At 40.9% G+C, this 20741-nt stretch overlaps 1 protein-coding gene and 1 long non-coding RNA gene across 2 annotated transcripts in view; both read right to left on the bottom strand.

Moving 5' to 3' along the window:
• Positions 1 to 559: 559 nt before the first annotated feature.
• Positions 560 to 3690, bottom strand: LOC122170727. Its single transcript, XR_006171832.1, has 2 exons — positions 1851 to 3690; positions 560 to 1037 (listed from the first exon to the last, which is right to left on the bottom strand). It is a non-coding gene; the product is annotated as an uncharacterized LOC122170727 (long non-coding RNA).
• Positions 3691 to 10578: 6888 nt separating this feature from the next.
• DERA (deoxyribose-phosphate aldolase) overlaps positions 10579 to 20741 on the bottom strand; it is a 53197-nt gene continuing 43034 nt past the window's right edge. The window contains exons 7-9 of the mRNA XM_042837863.1: positions 17550 to 17662; positions 12951 to 13100; positions 10579 to 11279 (exon numbers count right to left, since the gene is read on the bottom strand). Of these exons, the coding sequence (XP_042693797.1) occupies positions 11223 to 11279; positions 12951 to 13100; positions 17550 to 17662 (320 nt within the window). The 3' untranslated portion in view covers positions 10579 to 11222. The remainder of the gene's footprint in view (positions 11280 to 12950; positions 13101 to 17549; positions 17663 to 20741) is intronic.

The following is a 20741-nucleotide window of genomic DNA, read 5'->3' as shown; positions in this document are numbered from 1 at the left end:
ACTCATTTTTATGCACATTTTCGGGCTGGCACCTTCTTTTCTTCACAGGTGTCTTTGTAGGACCCTGGATACTCCTTAATCTACTTAGTGGTCATCTTCTTCCTCTTCAGGCTTATAAAGATTTAGGCAAATAGTTTGGGGTACCCCACTTACACACAGCATTTACACTCACAATCCTCTCCATTGGTTGTTGTTATCCCAGCCACTTTGCCAAGAGGAGGCTGTGTGAATCCCTGCACAAGGGTGAAAGAACCTCGCAGGAGTTTAAAGACCAGCGAAGGAAAAGCAAAGACATGCAGGGTATCACAAGACAGCCCCTGAGCTGCTAGCTTTGAAGAGCCGACCTCCAACCAAGTTCTTAAAGTTGTTTTCCTACACAGCCCCAGGATGGAGAAGGATCAGTACAGAGATGCAAAATTAACCCTTTCTGAGAAGTCAGACATGGAAACGTTGCTCTGGAGGAGACGTTTTAGATTGAATCAGGTATTCACAGTCACCTAATGATAGGCAATACTAAGAGAGCTATTAGCCTTTTCCTTGATTAAACACCCATGTAGAATATATTTTTAAAAGCTTTATTACAGTTGTGGACACAAGCAGCGGCAATGGCATAGGCTTCTTGACTTGAGGTCTACCTGTTGCTGGAGAAAAAACTGCAGACATCCAACCAGCCAGCCTTGCTGGGTGTGCGTACATGGCACGTTGCTATGGGAAGTCCTCATGCCATCCCAGAAAAATGAAAAGCACAAGTCCAAATGCCTGAAGGCAGGCCCAAAGGAGGAACAAGGAAGACAGCAAGGTATCATGTAGGTTAGTGTCTGTGGCTCAGTATCATTGGCCTGGGGGAGGATTAACTATCCTTCTTGGATATCCAAGCTTTCACTTTCAGGTTGGATATCAGGGAAAAGTTCTTCACTGAGAGAGTGGTTGGGCATTGACACAGGCTTCCGAGGGAAGTGACTGTGGCACTGAGCTTGTGAAGTCCAAGAAGTGCCTGGACAATACTCTCAGTAACGTGGCCTGATTTTTGGGTGTTCCTGCAGGGAATGGCCATAAACTTGAGCATAGGAAGTTCTGCACCAATATGCGAAGTAATTTCCTCACAGTAAGGGTGACAGAGCATTGGAACAGGCTGCTCAGGGAGGTTGTGGATTCTCCTTCTCTGGAGATGTTCAAGACCCGCCTGGATGCCTACCTGTGCAGCCAGCTGCAGGGGGCCTGCTTTGCAGGGGGGGTCGACATGATGACCTCCAAAGATCCCTTCCAGCCCCTACAATTCTGTGATTTTGTGAACCAGGAGTTGGAGTAGATGATCCTTATGGGTCCCTTCCAACATTTGTATTCTATGTTTTTATGACTCACTCACTTTCACTGCTGCCATTCTTTACACTGAGTACAGTGCTTGCAAACTAAAATATTTTGCCTTTCAATTCTAGATGAATTCACTTTCTATTTAAGATAACATATCCATATTAATACTAACATGATATTTTAGTAAAACTTCTAGTAACATCTGCATTAGAAGTACACTAAGTTCTGCATCATTTATGCATGGAGTGAAAGTTTGACTTGCAACAGATTGCTATTTTGATAGGAATACCTTCCGCTAAAGAACCAGTCTTCAGGTTATTTTTCAAGTGCTAGTCCAAATCTGTTATAAAATGTTTATATGTGCACTTCAGAGCATAGTTATAGTATAGCTGTAAAAGGAAAAAAACCAAACCACTCCACAACTGGTGTCTTTTCGCATACTTAAAGTGTCAGAAGCAATTTGCTGTTCTGTCACCCTCAGGCTGTGCAAAGCTAACCCTCACAAGCAGTTGCACGCTGCTAAGTGCACACATACTCACCAGCACAAGCCCCACTGCTTGCCTCCACACCTCACGCAGTCACAGGCTGTCCCCAGAACCTCAGAGCGAAGCAGAGTGGTGCTTTTCACCTTAAGGATGTGAAAGGAGATGTTCCTGTGACAATAAAAGAACTCCTAAGTGCACCACCAATCACAAATCATTTTCAAAATTGCTCCTGGCTTTTTAATTTCTTTCATTTGTAGAATTTATAGCACAGTGACATGCTGGAATATTTTTTCCATGGTCTGCCCATCATGTGGTGCACCACTGGCACGACACCAGGCTTCAGCCTATATTAATCTATACCTCTGTAATGATCATTTGTGTTTCTTAATAAATGACTGATAATTGTGCGTGTAACTCTGGAAGTGATTAAAACTATCATCAGTATAGGGTGCAGACTGTTTCAGCCTTTTTTTTTTTTTTTCATGGATATTTGCCATTCTTCCTTTTTAGTATTGTTATCACTGAAACAAAAAGCTTCCTGTTTGAAAATTATTTATGGAGCGTTTGCAGAGCTTTATAAGATTTTCATACAGTGCTCTTTGAGCTGATATCCTTTTGGGTTAGTGTGTACTCTCAATTTCAGCTCATGGATGAGAACAACTTTCTTTTCATAGTTCTCAGCTCAAGAAATGTCTGTGAGAATTGCATCTTTTGATGTGCTCCATCATGTTGGCTTTTGGGGAAGGCTGTACAGAATTACAGAAGCTGGAGATGGAACATCCAGACCATCCAGTGTCTGTGACCCTGTAAAGTCCTGTGCCTTCTGAACAGTTATCTCATCTTCAGCCAAGTCCCAGCTGAGGGGCTTCTGCTGCTTTCACAGTGGGCTGCCCAACAGCCTCACCTAACCACTTATAGAACCATTCGTTGGTACTCACCTCCAATTTTCCACTTGTTATTTTTGCCTGGTGCATCTAATAATTTCCCAGTGTTTTGTAGCAAACCATTTTCCTCCACTGTTAGAATTCACATTTAGCTTTTATTATAGATCTCTACCAGCATACTATTTCCTATCTGCATTAATATGACATGTAACGGCACTAGTCATGAACCACAACACTTTAAGCAAGTGATGTGCAAAAACAGGGCAAAAAAGCAATCTCTGCCTCAATGAGTTAATTGTTAGGATGAAATAAGCTTGCATAATGCACAACAAGCAACAAGGAAGAAATATTAGTTTCAAAGCCAAAGCATTTCAAAGTTACAAAATATTAAAGTTGCCCATGCCACTGCATCTCAGCCACTGTAAATGCCATTTTCAGTGACATTGTTCTCTGATTTGTTGTTCTTCCAGCCATTCCGAAAGTTAAATTCACAGGCAAGAGATCTGGTCAGTGAGCAATTTCCTTTTGGTCTCAGTATTGCTCCTTTTATGATGAGGCACTTTGTCTCCAATAAGTTCATTCTAGCTCTTCTTGTTTGGATCACCCTGCTGTTGTTCAGCTGCCAGTTCTAAGTTCTCGTCTTCTGTTGCATCTTCCCCCCATGCCTTTCCTTTTCCTTTCCCTGCTTGCACTTGCACTCACTGTTTCCTTTAGTTCCCATTAGCTCTAATCTGCACTGGACTTACTGTGCCAATGTCTTTCTCTCCCTCTGTTCCAACTTTCAGCTGATGTTTGAGTTTCGCTGCATCCATCCTGCACTGCTCCTCTTAGCACCTTTCACTGTATAAATGCAGCAGAAGGCAAGTGGTGAGGACAGGGGCCAGTCTCTCCTTTGTCATGGCTCACGCTCTGAAGTTTGGAACTCAGCACAATGAAATTTCCAGGTGTGGGCTGAAAAATTCCATTCCACAATATGTTTTCTTTTTTTTTTCCCAGCTTTATTTATTTATTTATTTGCTTTTGTTTTTGTTTTTGTTTTGAATAAAGTTCAGCTGAGGAAGATATCTACCTAGGAAATTGTAGTCTATACAACTAGCTTGTCAGTATCACAGCTGAAGCAAAATTGAGCCTATAACATTTATGATTCTTAGCCTAGCCTCTGCCTATAATACTTGCAGTTCTTAAGAATTCAAAGCTCTACATGTGCTTTGCACGTGCTCTTTGCTACTTTTTCCTCAAAACATGTCCTATTGACCAATTGTAGTGTGTTCAAACATGCTAGCAGCAACTGACTCACTCATCTGCCTCACCCGTCATACACGTGTCTAAAAATCTTACCAGCTCTGAGTTTCTGAACATTGTCAGAAAAACCCAGAGCTCTGATGCATTCTAAGGTGTATTCTAAGGTGCTGTGCATTTTTGTTCTGTATTGCACCACTTTTACACCTCACTGAGTTTCAGGACAGCAATATAGAAGAAAATTAGGCCCCAAATATATATATATATATATATCCATTTGTGTTCTAAAATTATGTAACACACGGCTCTACAGCCCTCTAATGAAGAAAATGGCAGAACGGTTCAGGAAAATTAAACAGAATTATTGCTTAACAAAGAAATCTGCCCAGTGGAGACAACTCTGAAAACACATGTTCATTTAAGAGCAGATGGTTATCTTCCTGCAGAAGTGACTTCCATTTATTAATTTATTAATTCACTCTGAGCAGAAGGTCCTGAGTTTTCAATGAGGTGCAGAGGTGGGCAACGAATGGCACAAGATCAACAGAAGGAGCACAGGTGAAGGCTACTGGAGACTTCAGCCCCGCACCTTGCCCACGGTCTGCTTGAGGCAGTCACTGCCACTGGGACATCTCTCTCAGTATCTCACAGAGACAGGTACACTGAGACTGGACAGAGCTGATACGAGCACAGTGTGTGGCCTTAAATATCTGCAGAACCTCTCTGAACACTTTCTGCAGCACACTAAAACAGCCTGATCTGATTGTAGTCCAATGCAAGGCATTGCACAAGCAGAGGACTCTCATGCATTGCTAACGTACCTGCTAAAACCCAAGCTGGCTAGGTGAAGATATTCCAGGTTAAGCCTCTGTAAGGGCAAGCTGCTCCTACTTGTTGTCACTTCTCATTAGGAAGATTCTGGTTTGCGATCTTCCCTGCCAATTACTGTATGAGCTCAATACAAGTTTTGAAAGTTGGGATACCGCTCTGCCTTCAGCCTGGCAGGGATAGCCGCTAGGATGTCTTCTAATCCTGTCTCAGCTGCTTCCTCATTAGCTTAAGTGTCTGAAAGAAAAAGGAGTTGTGGGAATTTGTTTCTGAAACACTGTAGGAATATGTGGGAACAAGCCGATCTATCCATGCTAGCACTCCAGCTCCCAGTCCAGCCACAGCACAATTTCCAACTGTTTATTTACAGCTTCTTTGGCTTTAGACATGCACAGGCCAGGCCACTTTTCAGATCACAAATTTCAAGGAGCCATCATGAAGCACATTTAGCAAAAGAGAGCTGTGACTGTTTTATGGAATGGCACTGCCATTTTCATGAGTACTTGCCGTCTCCAATGATCAGTGTGGTTTGGCAGCCATGTGGGGAAAAATATGTTTGTGTAGATGTTCCCCGCTCCGCTGTCATCAAACACTGACACAGCTTGCTTAAAAGGGCTGAAGAAACTAGAAAAAAGTCCCTGGTGCCCAAATCTATAGTTAGAGGGGCATTATTGGATAACGCGATCCTAGCAGGCTGCAGGGTTTATTTTTTTTTAAACATTAGAGGACTCATCAACCCTGAAGGGACTGAAGGAGAATGGAGTGGATGAAACTATCTGGATACGCAGCACCGCAGGCTCAAAGCTCCAAGTCCCAGAGCTTGGCACACGCAGTTGCATCTGCTTAACGTCCCTGCTGCTTGTGGGCTTCACCCTGAGAATTGCTGCAGCACCGCACCACACAACATGCCCCCACACTCACATTAGGCTTCTCTGAGCGCTCAGAGGGAATCAACAAAAGTTCCCCTTTTCCTTTACAGTTCGTTCACTTTCCGCCTAATGAAGGTGGAATATAAAATGCTGAAGGAAAAAGCAGCTTTCCCCCTACAGTAGAATTTCCTTTACAGTTATTTTTAATCTGACATCTGTTTTAACGTGCACTCACACACTACATTTATTTTAAATCTTTCCCTCCCCTGTGTTTTATTATTTACCTCCTGTTCCGAAGAGATACAAAAGATTACAATTCTGTGAAGCAGTAACAGTGGTGGTGACAATCTCTCTTACTTCTTGTGACTTCTCTTTTTGCCCCTCTATTTTCCCTTTATCTACATCTTCCTGCCACTTGCCTCCCAAAGGCCTTGTTACAGTTGCTACCAAATGGGGCAAAGGCATTTGAATTTTTTGGAATTGGACTGATCTGTGCTAACTAGAACATAAAAACCTTCTTGTTAGAGCCTGGATGGAATAGTTGCTCTTTGTTCTAGCTCCATTCAGGCCCTTCAGAACATTAAAGCAAGAAGCCGTGTTCTGAGTCAGACAACGCCTGTGCTGTGAGGAAAGACCAAGACCCCACTGAAGCTGCAGAAAGCAGAAAGAAACCTGACAGCCAGAGCTCTGACATGACTCTGAATGAATGTTTCATTTCCCTTGGAAATGAAGATAACATCCTTAATCAACTTACATGTAATTAAATTAAATGTTGGAGAATATGCATTCTCCAGCTTCCCCTCAGAAGCTGGTTGCTCAGGTCTGACGTTGAGGGGCAAAAAAATATTCTCAATGGATTAGCAGTTATCACTACAGGCAAGCAGCTTTAGCACTAACTGGTCCTACAGCCATGCTGGTAACCCCTGAAGCAAGCCACAGAATCATAGAATAGTTTAGGTTAGAAGAGACCTCAAGGATCATTGAGTTCCCTGCCACAGGCAGAGTTGCCAGCTGCTAGATTAACTGCTAGATCAGATTGCCCAGGGCCCCATCCAAACAAGGCTTAAGCACCTCCAAGAATGAGTAGCATCCACAACCTCTCTGGGCAACCTGTTTCAGCACCTCATCACTCACTCAGAAAATAAATTTCCCCAGCATCTGATCTAAATCTCTTTTCCTCTATTTTAAAATGATTCCCCCTTGTCCTATCACTTTCTATCCGTGTAAAAAGTTGATTTCCCTCTTGTTTATAAACTCCCTTTCAATACTGGAAGGCCATAGGCCCCACAGCCTTCTCTTCTCCAGGCTGAACAAGTCCAGTTCCTTCATCCTGTCTTTATAGGAGAGGTGTTCTAGCACTTAGATCCTTTTCATAGCCCTCCTCTGGGCCCTCTTCAAAAATTCTACATCTTTCCTGTGCCGGGGGCCCCAGACTTGGATGCCTGCTGGACTCCAACTGGGTCCTCGCTAATGCAGAATAGAGGGGTACAATCCCTTTCTTCTCCCTGCTGACCTCCCTCCTCTTCTGATGGAACCCAGGATACCGCTGGCCTTCTGGGCTGCAAGCTTATCCTGTTTGCTCATGTGAAGTTTTTCATCAACCAGGAACCCTAAGTCCTTCTTAGCAAGGCTACTCTCAAGGAGTTCTCCCAGTCTGTATAATGTCTGGGATTGCCTCAAGTGCAAAACCTTGCACTTTGCTTTCTTGAACCTCATTAGGCTCACGAGGGCCCACCTTTCGAGTTTATCAAAGTCCCTCTGGGTGGCATCCCTTCCTTCTGCTGTACCAACTGCCTTGGTCAGCAAGACCCCGGGCTTTCTTGTGAGGCCAGCCAGCTACACAGTGTGCCTTGTCAGATATGACCTGTAATGCATCTGCTCTCTGGGCTAAAATGGCAATGGGAATCCCTATACTGAAGGATCACCAGCCCAGCCCTGGCATTGGCTTTTGCCAAGACACAGGATTTTCTCTAGTTTGTTTGCTTGCTTGCTGCAATTTAGTAAGTATGTGATAATTTACGTAAGTCTTTGAATACAAACAGATCTCATTGCTACTGGTGAAATGGAAAAATGAGCTTATCAAGTTTTCCTGATTTTCTGGGCAAAACCTCATCCACCAGGGGGTTTGGTTTTATACAGCACCATATTGTTGAGATACTACATTTATCTTTATTAATTGAACCTCTGAAGCTCCTTTGTCTACTCCTCCCTTAGAGAAAGCAAGACTTACAAAAACAAGTGTAATAAATTCCACAACCACTTCCTCCATTTGCTAACATCTTTTAAAAAGTTGCTTTCTTCTCAGCTAAGGAAGCAATTCTAAATTGATGCTTTTACAGTTCAGTGTTTTCAAACACCTCCAATGAACTGGGAGATCTGAAACTGCTATACCTCAAGAAAGCTTTGCTTCCAGAAGATCACAACTTATGCAGTTTCCAAGAGTTAGCAACCCACAGGATGCTAATCCTAGTGCTCAAACCAGAGCCACTTAAAATCACTAGACTCATCAGGAACGGCTAGAGCATCTTGTTGGCATCCCTTCTTGCAGAGTTAAATTTTATTGAAGGATATTAAAACAATTTTGTCATGCTTTCCTTTGTTACTGTAGGTCCTTGCAGAAAGGGTCTGTAACTTGTCTGGATCAGGAGGAAGGATCTCTACAAAATAACTCGCTGGGACCTTATGATCACTTGCTTACTCTTTCCTTTTAGGATGTGAAAGGACTGTCACCTTTTTTGACGCTTCTTTCTTTCCAAGTCTTACTTCTCAACTTACAGCGCAGGCTGTCTAGGATTCTAATAAAAATGGTCAACTGGTAGTTTCAACAATGGTGTCTTCATATACTACAAATACTTTTATCCTTTGTTGTCCTATTAATAAGAACTAGCCAGATGGACATTTCCCTGTCTTGTTCTCCTGGGTAGGTTACATCTAATTAAATGCAATTCCCTCCCTCTACTCCTACTGCACACTTTATGCATCATCCAGATGTCAGCACTGGTAATTTCAGCAAAAGTGCACCAAGATTTGGATAAAAGTTGCTGTTCCTCTTTTTTCTTTTTTTTTTTTTTCCCCAGAGGAGGCAGAGAGCCAGTTTCAACTGAGCAAAATAAAATTAAACGTAGATCAGCCTTTTCTGTCTCAGAAGCATGTGCTATTGTGTATAATGCATGTTCTCTGCTTCAGAAAGGAAATGAAAGAATGAACTTATACTACTGATGAAATAAAGATATCAAAGTATTACTTGCCCCAACTGATATGTGCACTTTGAATATAATTACTATTTAATATCTTTGTTTCCTGCAAACCAGGGAAAAAAGCTTACCCCTTCTCCCAGTTCCCTCTTCTTGTAAATAAGTTGATACAGGATATTCTAGATTTGCAGTTTCTACTTGACTTTCCTCTTGAATTTATTTGCTTATTTGCAAAATGAGGTAGTCAACAAAATGAAGCTATTTAAAATCCTAAATGAATAAGTGTTACAAAAATAATGATTAGTATACTAGACTGACTTCCACAAAACATATGTTATACTCTGAAATTTATTTATCTAAATATAGATGTATTGATACAGATAAACAGGCATAATTGCCTGCTTCTTTTTTAAAGGCCTGAAGCAGAGTGCTAAATCTGAACTTTTTTTGAAGTCTATTCAGCAGTGCTGTGCTGCCCCCTTCCTGGTTACTGATTTCAGGTCCCCACCTCCTTTCATACACTTTGTGCAGCTGTTATGACCAGCTGCAACAACCTAGATAAAGTCTCAATTCCTCTGTGACAATGGGAAATAAATAACAGCCAACAGTCAGCCATGAGGGGAAGAAATGGAAGACTGCAGAGGAAGTGCTGGTCAGGGTTAAGAGCACCATAGCAAGTACAAACTCAAAAGACCACACTGGGAGCGTTTCTAGTTCTCCATCAGTGGGGACATAAGGCTCTGCAATACCAGCCTCCAACTTGAGCTTGGAATGCATGTCAGACCATTCCTTCCAGCTCTAGCTGTCTCATGGGTCAGCACTAGCATGAGCCCCAATACTCTCTTGGCCTGCTCAGCCTCAGCCTCCCCTCGTCATGCACCTACTAACCCAAGAGCCAAGCTTCACCTCAGCCTGGGGCTCTCAGCATTACCATGAGTGATGTAGGAGTGCCAGGCTCCAGCCCTCACTCTGCTTCCTAATGGACTTGCGCTGTTGCTAGCTGCCTCTTGAATGGGACAAGACAAAGACAGCCAGTCACCCAGTAATGCTTTGCCATCTGCTTATTCCTCAGGCTGTCTAAGATTCTTCAGAAGGCCAAATCCGTCCATGCTGTGTTTCACAGAGCGACTCAGGTGGCTTAGCCAGATAAATAACTGAGTTATTATCTTTATGAAGTCAAGATCTTTTTGTAATAAATGCACCTTGCAGCTTGATTTATAGCAAAATCCTCCTCCTCTTACTTCCCTGATGAGACCTACTTAAGTCAGTGAGACTAGTCGTGATGATAATTAAGATTTTAGTACAACTCTGGTTAGTGAGTAGAATGTAGCTCTGAAGTAATGAATCTACCAGCTCCAGTCTGATATTCAAAAGGTATTGATGATTTAGGTATTATTCTTAATGTCCTCTGAGAAAAGTGCTTTTTCATTAAGGCTGAAACTCTGCATAGAACACAATTCTTATAAATTACAGAAATGCTCTTAGAATGGAAAAGTTAAAGTTCAGATAGCATAGCGTAGAAACCTGTAAACTGATACTCAAACCCCCCTACATTAAAATGCAAAGATTTGCATGACTGTGTTTAAAAATGACAGGAGACAGGAATGGGAGCTTCTAAGCAAGACAGACTAAAATTTTTAAGAGTGAAATGCCTGAAAATAGCCTCCTGAATGCATAGTTAGGCATCTATATAGAGGCTGCTTGATTTTCAGTTGTTCTGATCACCCAGAGCTCCCATTAGCTTCAGGAGCAACTGTGGATACTCAGCTGTTCTAGAAATCAAGCCACCTTTATTCAAGGGTCTAAATATGGATGTCTGTGCCCAAGTTTGGGGGAAAAAATAAAAAAAATAAAAAAATTTTTAAAAAAAGGTTTTTTTGCTACCAAGATTTTATAAAAGAAAGAAATAACCAAGTTTCATTTTATCAGGTTACACTGCTTGAAACCGAATCAACATAACAATTAATAGTGCAACATATCCTACCAAAGATCTAGTCAGAGGTGAATGGAAAGCTGTTCCAAGATCTGTAGCTCTTAATTAGCAATATGAAACATTCTTTAGATACTTCATTTCTCAGCCTGCAAAGTGCTACCAGGACACCCAAATCTTCTTCATAGTATTTCAGTGTTGCCATTAATAAGCTTTTCAGGCTGGGCTGAGGAAGACTTTGCAAGATTAACTTTGCAAATCTGTAAGTATTAACTATTTAACTGTTTCAGAATTACCATTTTTTTCCACTTTTTGATCAAGTACAACCAGCAGACTTGAACATATTTTTAAATGCTGTAATATATGAAAAAGAGAGAATTACGCCTTTAATTCTATCAAATGCACTCAGTGGTCGGAAGACTTCTGAATGCTGCTTTTTTAAAGGCTTCTTTTATAAAAATAATCCTGAGTTGATTCTGTGTTTAAGCCATTGCCAGGTCGTGTTGAAGTGCATAAGAGCCAGTCACGTGGTGGAAAATCTGCAAGAAAAGAAGAATATTCGTGATGGAGTTATATATGACTGTAAATTTCAAAGTATCATGAAAGTCACAAATTAAAGGCATGTCAGAAGAAGATGATGGATATTTATTTGTGTATGTGTGTGTTCATAAAATATGATGCAGTATGCCTTCATATACTTGTTTATCTGATTTGAACTAAGAGCTCTTGCTGCCTTGCTTGGAAAGAAAAAGAAAAAAGACTTCTGTTGCTCTCAAAAACAGACAAGTAAAAGACAGTGATTTTCTCCCATTGTAATCTTGGTTTGATGACTGCAGTATTATTTCTAATATTCAAAGGATTCAAAACTGCTTATGCTTTTATATGGCTCTTCACTGCCTCAGGGCTGAGTGTTTCCCTGTTTTCTGTGTTTTGCTCTTATACATATCTGTTTTTGTGAATATAACAGCTGATACATTTTATCTCGCATAGTTTTAGATGACACAGCATAGCAGAGCTTTGGTCATAACTGTGGTCATTGTGCAATCCCTGGCAGATAAAAAGGTGCCACTGTTAAGAAACTATCACATACTCTAGCTGCCATGTAAGAGCCAGCAATGATAGCAGTGGCAAAAAAAATAAGCTCACCATGCTTTGTCATAACAAGAGACATGATTTTAGGTCAAGTGAGAGGCAGAAACAGCCTGGCAGTGAAGCAAGACTATATTACTCTCACGGCAAGAGGGAACCAGAGGTTTTCAAATGTCATCAATATTCACCTGATATCTTTGAGCTGTTAAGACTTTTCTTATAACATGTTAGTACTTCAGTTGCTAGGAAAGATGGGCAAGAGAACAGTTTCATGTTTTTCTCTCATTCAGTCCCCCAACACAGCAGATATTCTCTCATAGAACAAGAACTATGAAACTGTTTTTTTTTGTTAGAGCTAATATCACCTCATCTCTTGGGCTTAAAGGGAGTAAAGTTAAAGGGAGGGCTTAATGGGAGTAAAGTTGAGCAGCCCTAATGTTTTAGTCCTTCCTATGATACTTCATCACTTCAACTACGCTGTGTCCTTTGAGTTAGGTCCCCCACTCCAGTGAGGCAGGTCACAGGCAAACAGTTCTTCCTACTGGAAACTACACGTTGCCACTGTATCTCATACCCTGTTTGTCTGCCAGGAAACATAGTGATCTGACTGCACAAAAAATGAAATCAATTAGACTTTGTAATAGGCAATTGCTTTTTCTTCCCCGGGAAATAATCAATACATAAGAAATTCTCTATCAGCAGTACCATTTGTAGAATGACAGGACTTTTTCTACAATATGGAAATGCATTGTAAACAGTTGACACAAAGGGTCTGTAATGTTTCCTGATGGCTATCTGAACTGGCAGCAGATAGAAATGCAGGGGAGTGCACTGCTGAGTGTTAGCAAAAGACTGCATGTGTACAAATGAAGCTCCTTTGCCTATTGCACTGTGAGTCTGGCCCAGGGAATTGTCAGATGTTTGGGATACCCGAGTCCCAGAGGTCTGTAATGACAGGCCAAATTTAAACTAATACTGTTTTAGAAGTGAACTTGTTAATAATGCATGTTCTATTATCTCTTAAATAACACCAAAAAGCAAATTCTGCAAAAACAGTAAGCCAGTACATTTAGAAAGATAATTGCTTCTCTCTAAAAATCTGAAAACTATTAACAACTAACCTGTTTCTCAATGTCTTCCAACAAACTACTCGCACCAAGGCGAAAGAGCTCTGGTTTCAGCCATTCCACTCCCAGTTCCTCTTTTACCAGCATAAGCCAAGTAATAGCTTCTTTTGCTGTCCGAATGCCACCAGCAGGCTTAAATCCAACCTATATATAAAAAAAAATTGCAATATTTCATTATAGCTCCGAAAGAACAATCAGCATTTGTTGACTTGCTGTCTAAATCTGCCTGTGGTGTATATAAAAAACTCTGTTCTGGTAAATATCTGATTGTAAGCAGTGTTCGGTCTGGACTAGTGCTGCAAGTCATCCATCAGGCCTCAGTCTTCACACTGAAAGACAAATTTTTTGTTGTGAGTGAAAGCAAGTGAGGGAGCAATACTTTTACACTTGTGCACTTTCTCAGGAGCTGGGTTTGACTGAAATTTGCCCGCAACACATTAGGTCAAGAGATTTGGGCAGGACCAGGGCTATTTGCAAATCAGAGAATTATAGAATGGCTTGGGTTGGAAGGGACCTTAAAGCTCATCCAGTTCAACAATCCCCATCATGGGCATGATTCTACCCAGCAGCTCAGGCTGCCCAGGGCCCTATTCAACTTGGCCTTGAACACCTCCAGGAATGGGGCACACACAGCTTCCACGGGCAGCATTTGCCAGTGCCTCACCACACTTCCAGTGAAAAATTTTTCTCTGACATCTAACCTAAATCTCTCCTCCTTTAGTTTAAAATCATCCCTCCGTCCTATCACTTTCTACTCATGTGAAAAGTTGATTTCCCTCCTGCCTCACGAGCTCCCTTTAAGTACTGGAAAGCTCCAGTGAGGTCTCCCAAGAGCGTTCTCTTCTCCAGGATGAAGAAGACCAGCTCTTTGTAGGAGAGCTGTCTTTATAGGAGAGGTGCTCCAACCCTCTGACCATTTAGTGGCCCTTCTCTGGACCTGCTCCTAAAATCTCACTTCCTTCTTGAGCTGGGAGCCCCAGACCAGGACACAGTACTTCTAATGTGGCTTCTCAAGGGCAGAGTAGAGGACAATGATCACCTTCCTTGCCCTGCATGACATGCCTCTTTCGACACAGACCAGGATACTGTTGGCCTTCTGGGCTGCAAAAGCCCACTGCCAGCTCAATATCACTTACTGCTCATATTGCAATCTTACTAAAAAAAAAAATAATCAGCAAGTATAAATGCAATTATGTAATGTCAAACATGCCGAAATAAGGGACGCAGTGCAGCTGACTTGTGTGAAGAGCAACAGGAGGCAGTTGTATTTTTTAAAAATCCTAAGTGTCAGAGTAATACATAATTGGGTTGTAAATTCAAACTTATTTCGAACTTTTTCACTAAAATTTACTAAATGAAGACTAAATTAGGTCTCTCTACAAGAAATGGATTTTTTTTTTTTTTCTGTTCTACAAGAACTGTAAAACTTCCCTTCCACCAGATACTGGATATGCTTTCAGACACTTGATGAAAGATGTGTCATACTTGGTTAGGTGAACTGCCATGTCTATTAGGACACGACAGGAAAAACCTATCTTTAAGGCAAAGCATGCTTTGAATCTCATGATCCCATGAGCCAGCACAGAGACAACCTACTGCACACCCTTCTAGTTATGTGCCATTTACACACATCTCATTCTAAGACAGCATTTGTAAAGCAGAGCTATCAAAATCCTGGTCAGAAAGTTTGTCGCATGCATTACATCAGTTGTTGGCCAGCTGCAGATTTTTAAAATACTAGAAGAACAAGTAGAATTAAGAAAAAGCTTATCTGCATTAAAGACGAAAATCTGAACATGCACAGTAGCACATAGCGATGCTTTCTACATTTCCTTCTGCCATACATCTTTATCTTGGTTAGTCCTTCTCTTCAGCCTCCTTGTGAAAGAATTATCATTCTGATTTCTGTATATACTTTCCTGAAAACTCACTGCCTTGATTGGTTTCTCTGTACCTTATGGTTATGACAATAGAATCTAAAATTATCTGTCATTTTAAATAAATTTGGTCATTTTAATAGTGATTTCAGGACAAACAAACAAAATAAATCCTTCTTTTAACACTGAAGTATTGTGATAACAGCATATTTCCAATAAGATTATAAAGAACAATAACAGGAAAAGCTTGATAAATCCAAATACAAAGACTATATTTTTGTGGATGGATGGATGCATGTGTAAGTGTATGCATACATCTGTTAACATTAGATTTCCAAAAGGAATTTAAAGCACATCAACTGGAAAAGCATGCTCTAGACAATAAATTAAAATACTGGGACTGTGTTTTCCCTAAGGAAGAGAAATCCTAATCAAATTCAAATTTAGATTTCTTCCTAGAAATACTACAGCTCTTCCTGAGATAACCTGTGGTAAAAACAAGTAAAACACTGTTAATAAATAAGATAACTAAAAACGCTATGCAAAATTCCTTTCCCTTTCAGCAAATTCTGAAAGCTCTTTGCAAAAAAAAAAACAAACCAAAAAAGCCCCAAAAAACTGACAAAGGAAAGTCTGTCCCCTCCCCCATTTACTGCACATCTGACTGCCATAAAGACACGAAAAGGAAAGGGGGAGGGCATTTAATTCGAGAGCGGTGTAAAGTCCAGCTACCACTTCCCTGCTGTTTCACAGCATTTCATTATTTTGCTTAATAAGTTCATCTCCTCAAGAATTTTCTCTTCACCTTATATTATTAAAAGTAATAAGTTTTTCTGGATTGGGGGTTTTCCCAACAGAAAAACCAATTTATGTATGTCCTTCAATAATGACAGGAAAAGATTATTTCCCATTATACTGCACACTTTTCATATCACCACCACAGCTTATCATTCAATAACTGTTACTCTGCAACTTGTTCCTATCCTCGAAGAAGTTTAATTTCTGTATTAACCTGTTTTTCCCAGCCAACGCCTTGCTAGAAAGGATCCCTACAGCAGCAAAATTAGTTTGTTAAAGAAACCATTTAGAAATCTCTTGTCGCTGATAATATTGTCTTCAGTTAATAAAAGCACACAAAGTCAGTTTACATCTAATTCTCTGACATACACAGACATAAGCACTCATTCTGAATAACACATTTTATACCATGAATACATTCTTTTAAAGCAAAAGGTGAATTCAACGTTTGTATCCAATTATATGTACAAAGCTGTGCTGACGCCTAGCCTTTGCCACATGGCTCCTGCAAGCGGCACCTGTGTGGAGGCGAGTCACCTGGCCCAAGAGATCTGCCTCCAGTTGGCAGCAATGATGCTTCTGCAAAAGCAAGACTATGAGAGAGGCCAGAGCTGTTGCACGGCAGGCAGAGATGCAGACTGGGGAAGAGAGGAGTGAAAGCAGCCCAGGGATCCATACCAGCCTCATCCAGACAAGAACAGAGAGTAGAAGGATATGTAGTCTGTTGTGATGTGCTCCTCAAGCTCCAACAGCCCCTGAAGCCATCTCAGCCTCTGTCCCACTGATCATCCCATGTCTCAGTATCACATCATCTGCTGATAGGAATGAAGCTTAAGTTGGAAAGAATAGAAAGGTGGCCCAGAACTGGGGAGAGAGTCTTAGCTAAATGACACCTCCCTCCTTGAGGCCACAGGTAAGGGAAAAGCCCAATGCTGAGTACCTGCAGCAGATCTGGGTGGTGACACATTGAAACAGGTTGCTCAGATATGTTGTGGATGTCCCATCTGTAGAGGCATTCAAGGCCAGGCTTGATGTGGCTCTGGGCAGCCTGAGCTAGTGGTTGGCGACCCTGCCCACAGCTGGGGGATTGAAACTAGATGATCTTTGAGGTCTTCTTCAACCCAGGCCATTCTATGATTCTATGATCTAAGAAGGAGCTCTGATTGTCTGCAGATATAGGAAATGGAAGGTGGCATAAGCCTTTCTGAATAACCTCCTCCTGTCTCTGCTCTAGCGACAGAATAGATGCACAGACATCTGTTCATAGGAGGAGGAGTTCATAGACTCCTCTCTACTCCTCACCTCCCCGACCTCCCTTGACAGTGACTTGACTATCAGATAAAGGGTGCAGTGTTCTCCCAGCCTGTCTTGCTTTCCCTCCATCTCAAACAGAAGGATCCAATTGGATCCTCTTGTTGCCTTTGAAAGCTCCTCCAGCAAGGGAGAAATGAGCAGAATTTACTCTTTGGGTTGTCATAGCTAAGTCAGAAAATAGTCGTGTTCTCTGGTGAACTCTTGGTGGCTATATTATGGGAGTATGCCAATCACTGTCAGCTTGAGATGTGTCCCATCCTTGAGATGACCATTTAAATATCTTATATGGTAAAACAAAACTCAAAACTAAATGTGTCATGCGATGTACCAAAATTGCATGAGGTTTTAGGGAATTAACTGACAGTTACTCAAGAGAGGAAAGGCAAAAGTGTGTTTTGGTTTTGGATTTTTTTCTCTGTTTAAATTACTAGTAAACAGAAAGAGGCATACAACAGAGAAATCCCATTGCCCACTACCTATTGCTCTATAATCATGGAAGCTAATATATGCAGATTTACATATACTGTATTTTGAAAATTTTACAGTCTTATAATCTTCTGAGTAAACCTGTTTGGTTCATTTTCAGAAGGGTCACGAGAATTACCTTAAAGCCAGTTTGCCAGTAGAATTCTTTAATGGCTCGCATCATGACTACTCCGACCGGAAGAGTCGCATTTTCCACTTCCTTTCCTGTAGATGTCTTTATAAAATCAGAACCTGAAAGGAAGTAAAGATCTTTATGGTGGTTTTAGAATGAGAACCACTGTGCATATGTGCACTTCACACCCTCCAAGGATGTCCTCATCCTTCTCAGCAATTACAAAGCATCCCTTTCACACATCCCTGTGGAGTCCATGTTAACTTTGCACCTGCAAAGACTAAAGCAGGAAGGTGAGATACCCATCTGGTTTCAGAATAACTCAGACATCCCAGGGGCTAAATGAATATCTCAGATCTTAATTCTCTGCTCTAGAAATCACATCAACTATCCTTTCAATAAACTCCAATATATTACAAGGGCTGCTCCAAAACTAATGCCTATTTTACTAAATTGACTCACAACATCAGAAACTGATGTTGGTGGTATGGCAGTAGAGGTTGAACCTTACCACCAATATTCTATTACATTTTGTTTCCATCTGATAGATAGCAACAGAGGGGCAATCTAACAGAATGGTATCTGATACGGAAGTGCATATGAAGGAAAGATGTGTCACTGAATTCCTCCATGTGGAAAAAATGCCAGCCATTGACACTCGTCGATGCTTGCTGAAATTTTATGGAAACCAAGCAGCAGATGTGAGCACAATGAGGCAGTGGGAGGTGCCAAGTTCTGGACAGCCGCGCTAAGCTGTCACACCATGAAATGAAGAACACCTCTATCAGCTCGTCTGTATGTAAATCTGTAGGTTACAACTGCAGACTATGTTATTTATGTGTACGATTCAGCTTCAATGCACTGGAAACGATGGTGGCAATGTTGGAATATTGCGGAGTTTGCACCAGGTGGGTCTCATGAATGCTCAGCGAGGAAGAGAAAGATCATCATATTAAGGTTTGTCAAGACCTACTGAACCAATATAAGGCTGAAGGTGATCACATCATTGCTGGTGACAAGAAGTGCTGTCATTACTATGAACCAGTGTCAAACTGTCAGTCCATGGAGTAGCCACACTGAATTCCCCATCAAAGAAAAACAAGATGCAATGTTCAGCAGATAAAGTGATGTGCACCATCTTCTGGGACAGAAAAAGGGTAATCATTCTGGATTTCCTGGAACTTGGACAGATTGTCAATTCTGACCGCTATACCATGATGCTGACTAAGCTGAAGGCTCAAACTTGCAGAGTCAGGCCAGAGAATAAGATAACTTTACTCCTGGAACATGATAACACCAGGCCTAGAACTGGTTTGAAGACTGAGGAGCACACTGCCAGCCTTGGCTGGACTGTCCTACCACACTCGCTGTATAGTCCAGATTTGGCGCTCTGTGACTTTCATCTTCTCAGGCTGATGATAAAGATGGGTCATTTTCCTAGCAACGATATCATCACAGCAGCTGTGAAACAGTGGGTCACCTCTGCTGGTGCAAATTTTTATGAGCACAGCATGCAGACTCTTGTTAATTGGTGCCAAAAATGCGTAGCGAATGGTGGTGACTATGTTGAAAAAGAGTGCCTAGTAGCTGAGAATCTGCTGTATTGAACAGTGTTATTGTGCTCTTTGTGTCTGTTGTAGCTTCCACAGAAATAAATAGGAGGCATTATTTTTGGATCAACTTACATATATGTTCCTGAATGGACATACATTATATATGTGTGCTACATGTGTTACATATATGTAAAAGGAAGATAGCAGATTAACAAAAAAAAAAAAAAAGCCAATGATTTTCTCTGAACAAATTTTGCATATAAATCAATATTTTAATATTTCCACAAACATCTTTCAGAATAGAAACAATTTTCATCAAGTTTTTAATACAACTTTTCATCAATTTGATCTCAGATTTGACAGTCTAATATCTTATTTCAAATAGCTGTTTAAAGTGATAACAAAAAAATCCCGTGTGTGTTTAATGAAGCCAGCTGTATAATACCGTAAACAGGGAAACAACTCCTTTCTTATGCACTTTGTAATTGTAACATTGCAAATTACTACATTTAATGCCATGGTCTGATATAATGCAGTAACAATATAAAAAGAAATGTGTTATTTAAAAAGGGAGAGTTAACCTTGACTCATTGTTTATTTCACGTTTTCTCACTTTTACACAACTTTCCTCACCGTCTGTTCTGAATACTTATGTAGTTTTCTTGTACCTTCCCGCTGTTCTGGGTGGGCTTAAAACAAATTCAGCAGTGCAGTATTACAAAAAGCTAAGAAATGAGCAAAAAGAATTGCTTTGCAGCGTCTGATCCTTCACTGACACAATGCAGTGACAAAAGTTCTTTAATTGCAATAGAGCATACTTCACCCCTGGGAACCTACTTCTTCTTATAAAAGGTGTACTGTGGGATCATTCATTATCAAAAGTAATCGTGAGGAGAAGAGGGCTAATTCAAACATAGCGTAGCAGTGCATCATCCACTTAAGTCAATTGGAACTGCATCTGCTTCCACTTCAGGTTTGGCTTAGTCCATTTTGTCTCTTTTTGAATGATGAAGCCTCTATGACATCCCCTAGAGTAAGAAAGGGAACTTTCATTGCTGGCTCAAAGTAAGGAGATGCCTTGACTACATTCTGACAGTATGCTGTAATATGCTCCAGATACCTGTCTTTTTGATGCAGGTTGGCATGCAGCTAGGTTTCAATCTGCTGGGAAGTTGAGACAAAACCATGCATGTTTCAGTGTCCTGCAATTTAAATGCAATTAAACTTCATCACTAACATTGCCTCCTATAAATCCGTGTTTGTTTTTATCTGCAGGTTTCCTGCCCAGGCAGTCAGTGGTGCTTAAGCTGCACCATGCTACAGCATTCCCCATTCAAAACTGAAGTGACTACTCAGGGAACAAGTTCTAGCTGCAAAGAAGTTGCAATACGAAAAAGAGGCAACTAGAAGTTGATTGAGTCTTGCAGGGAACTGAGCACGAATGAGAAATAGTTGAGTTATATATTTCAGAGCTATCCTCTGTCAGAGAGACAGTATGGACATCCGATAGTCACATTAAAACAAATAGTGGAAGTGAAACTTTAACAGTGCCAAATTATACTTTTAATTTCCCTTTTGAAATGCAGCACTTAAAGTTCTTCATTGCAATACTTTTCATTTTTTCTAGTATAAGGTAAGTCAAAGC

The sequence above is a fragment of the Centrocercus urophasianus genome, unplaced genomic scaffold (genome assembly GCF_019232065.1).
Source record: "Centrocercus urophasianus isolate 14NV4802_14NV808 unplaced genomic scaffold, USGS_Curo_1.0 seq_73, whole genome shotgun sequence".
Classification (NCBI taxonomy): Eukaryota; Metazoa; Chordata; class Aves; order Galliformes; family Phasianidae; genus Centrocercus; species Centrocercus urophasianus.
Note: the sequence above shows the minus strand (reverse complement) of the source record. Positions and strands in the feature narration are given on the sequence as shown.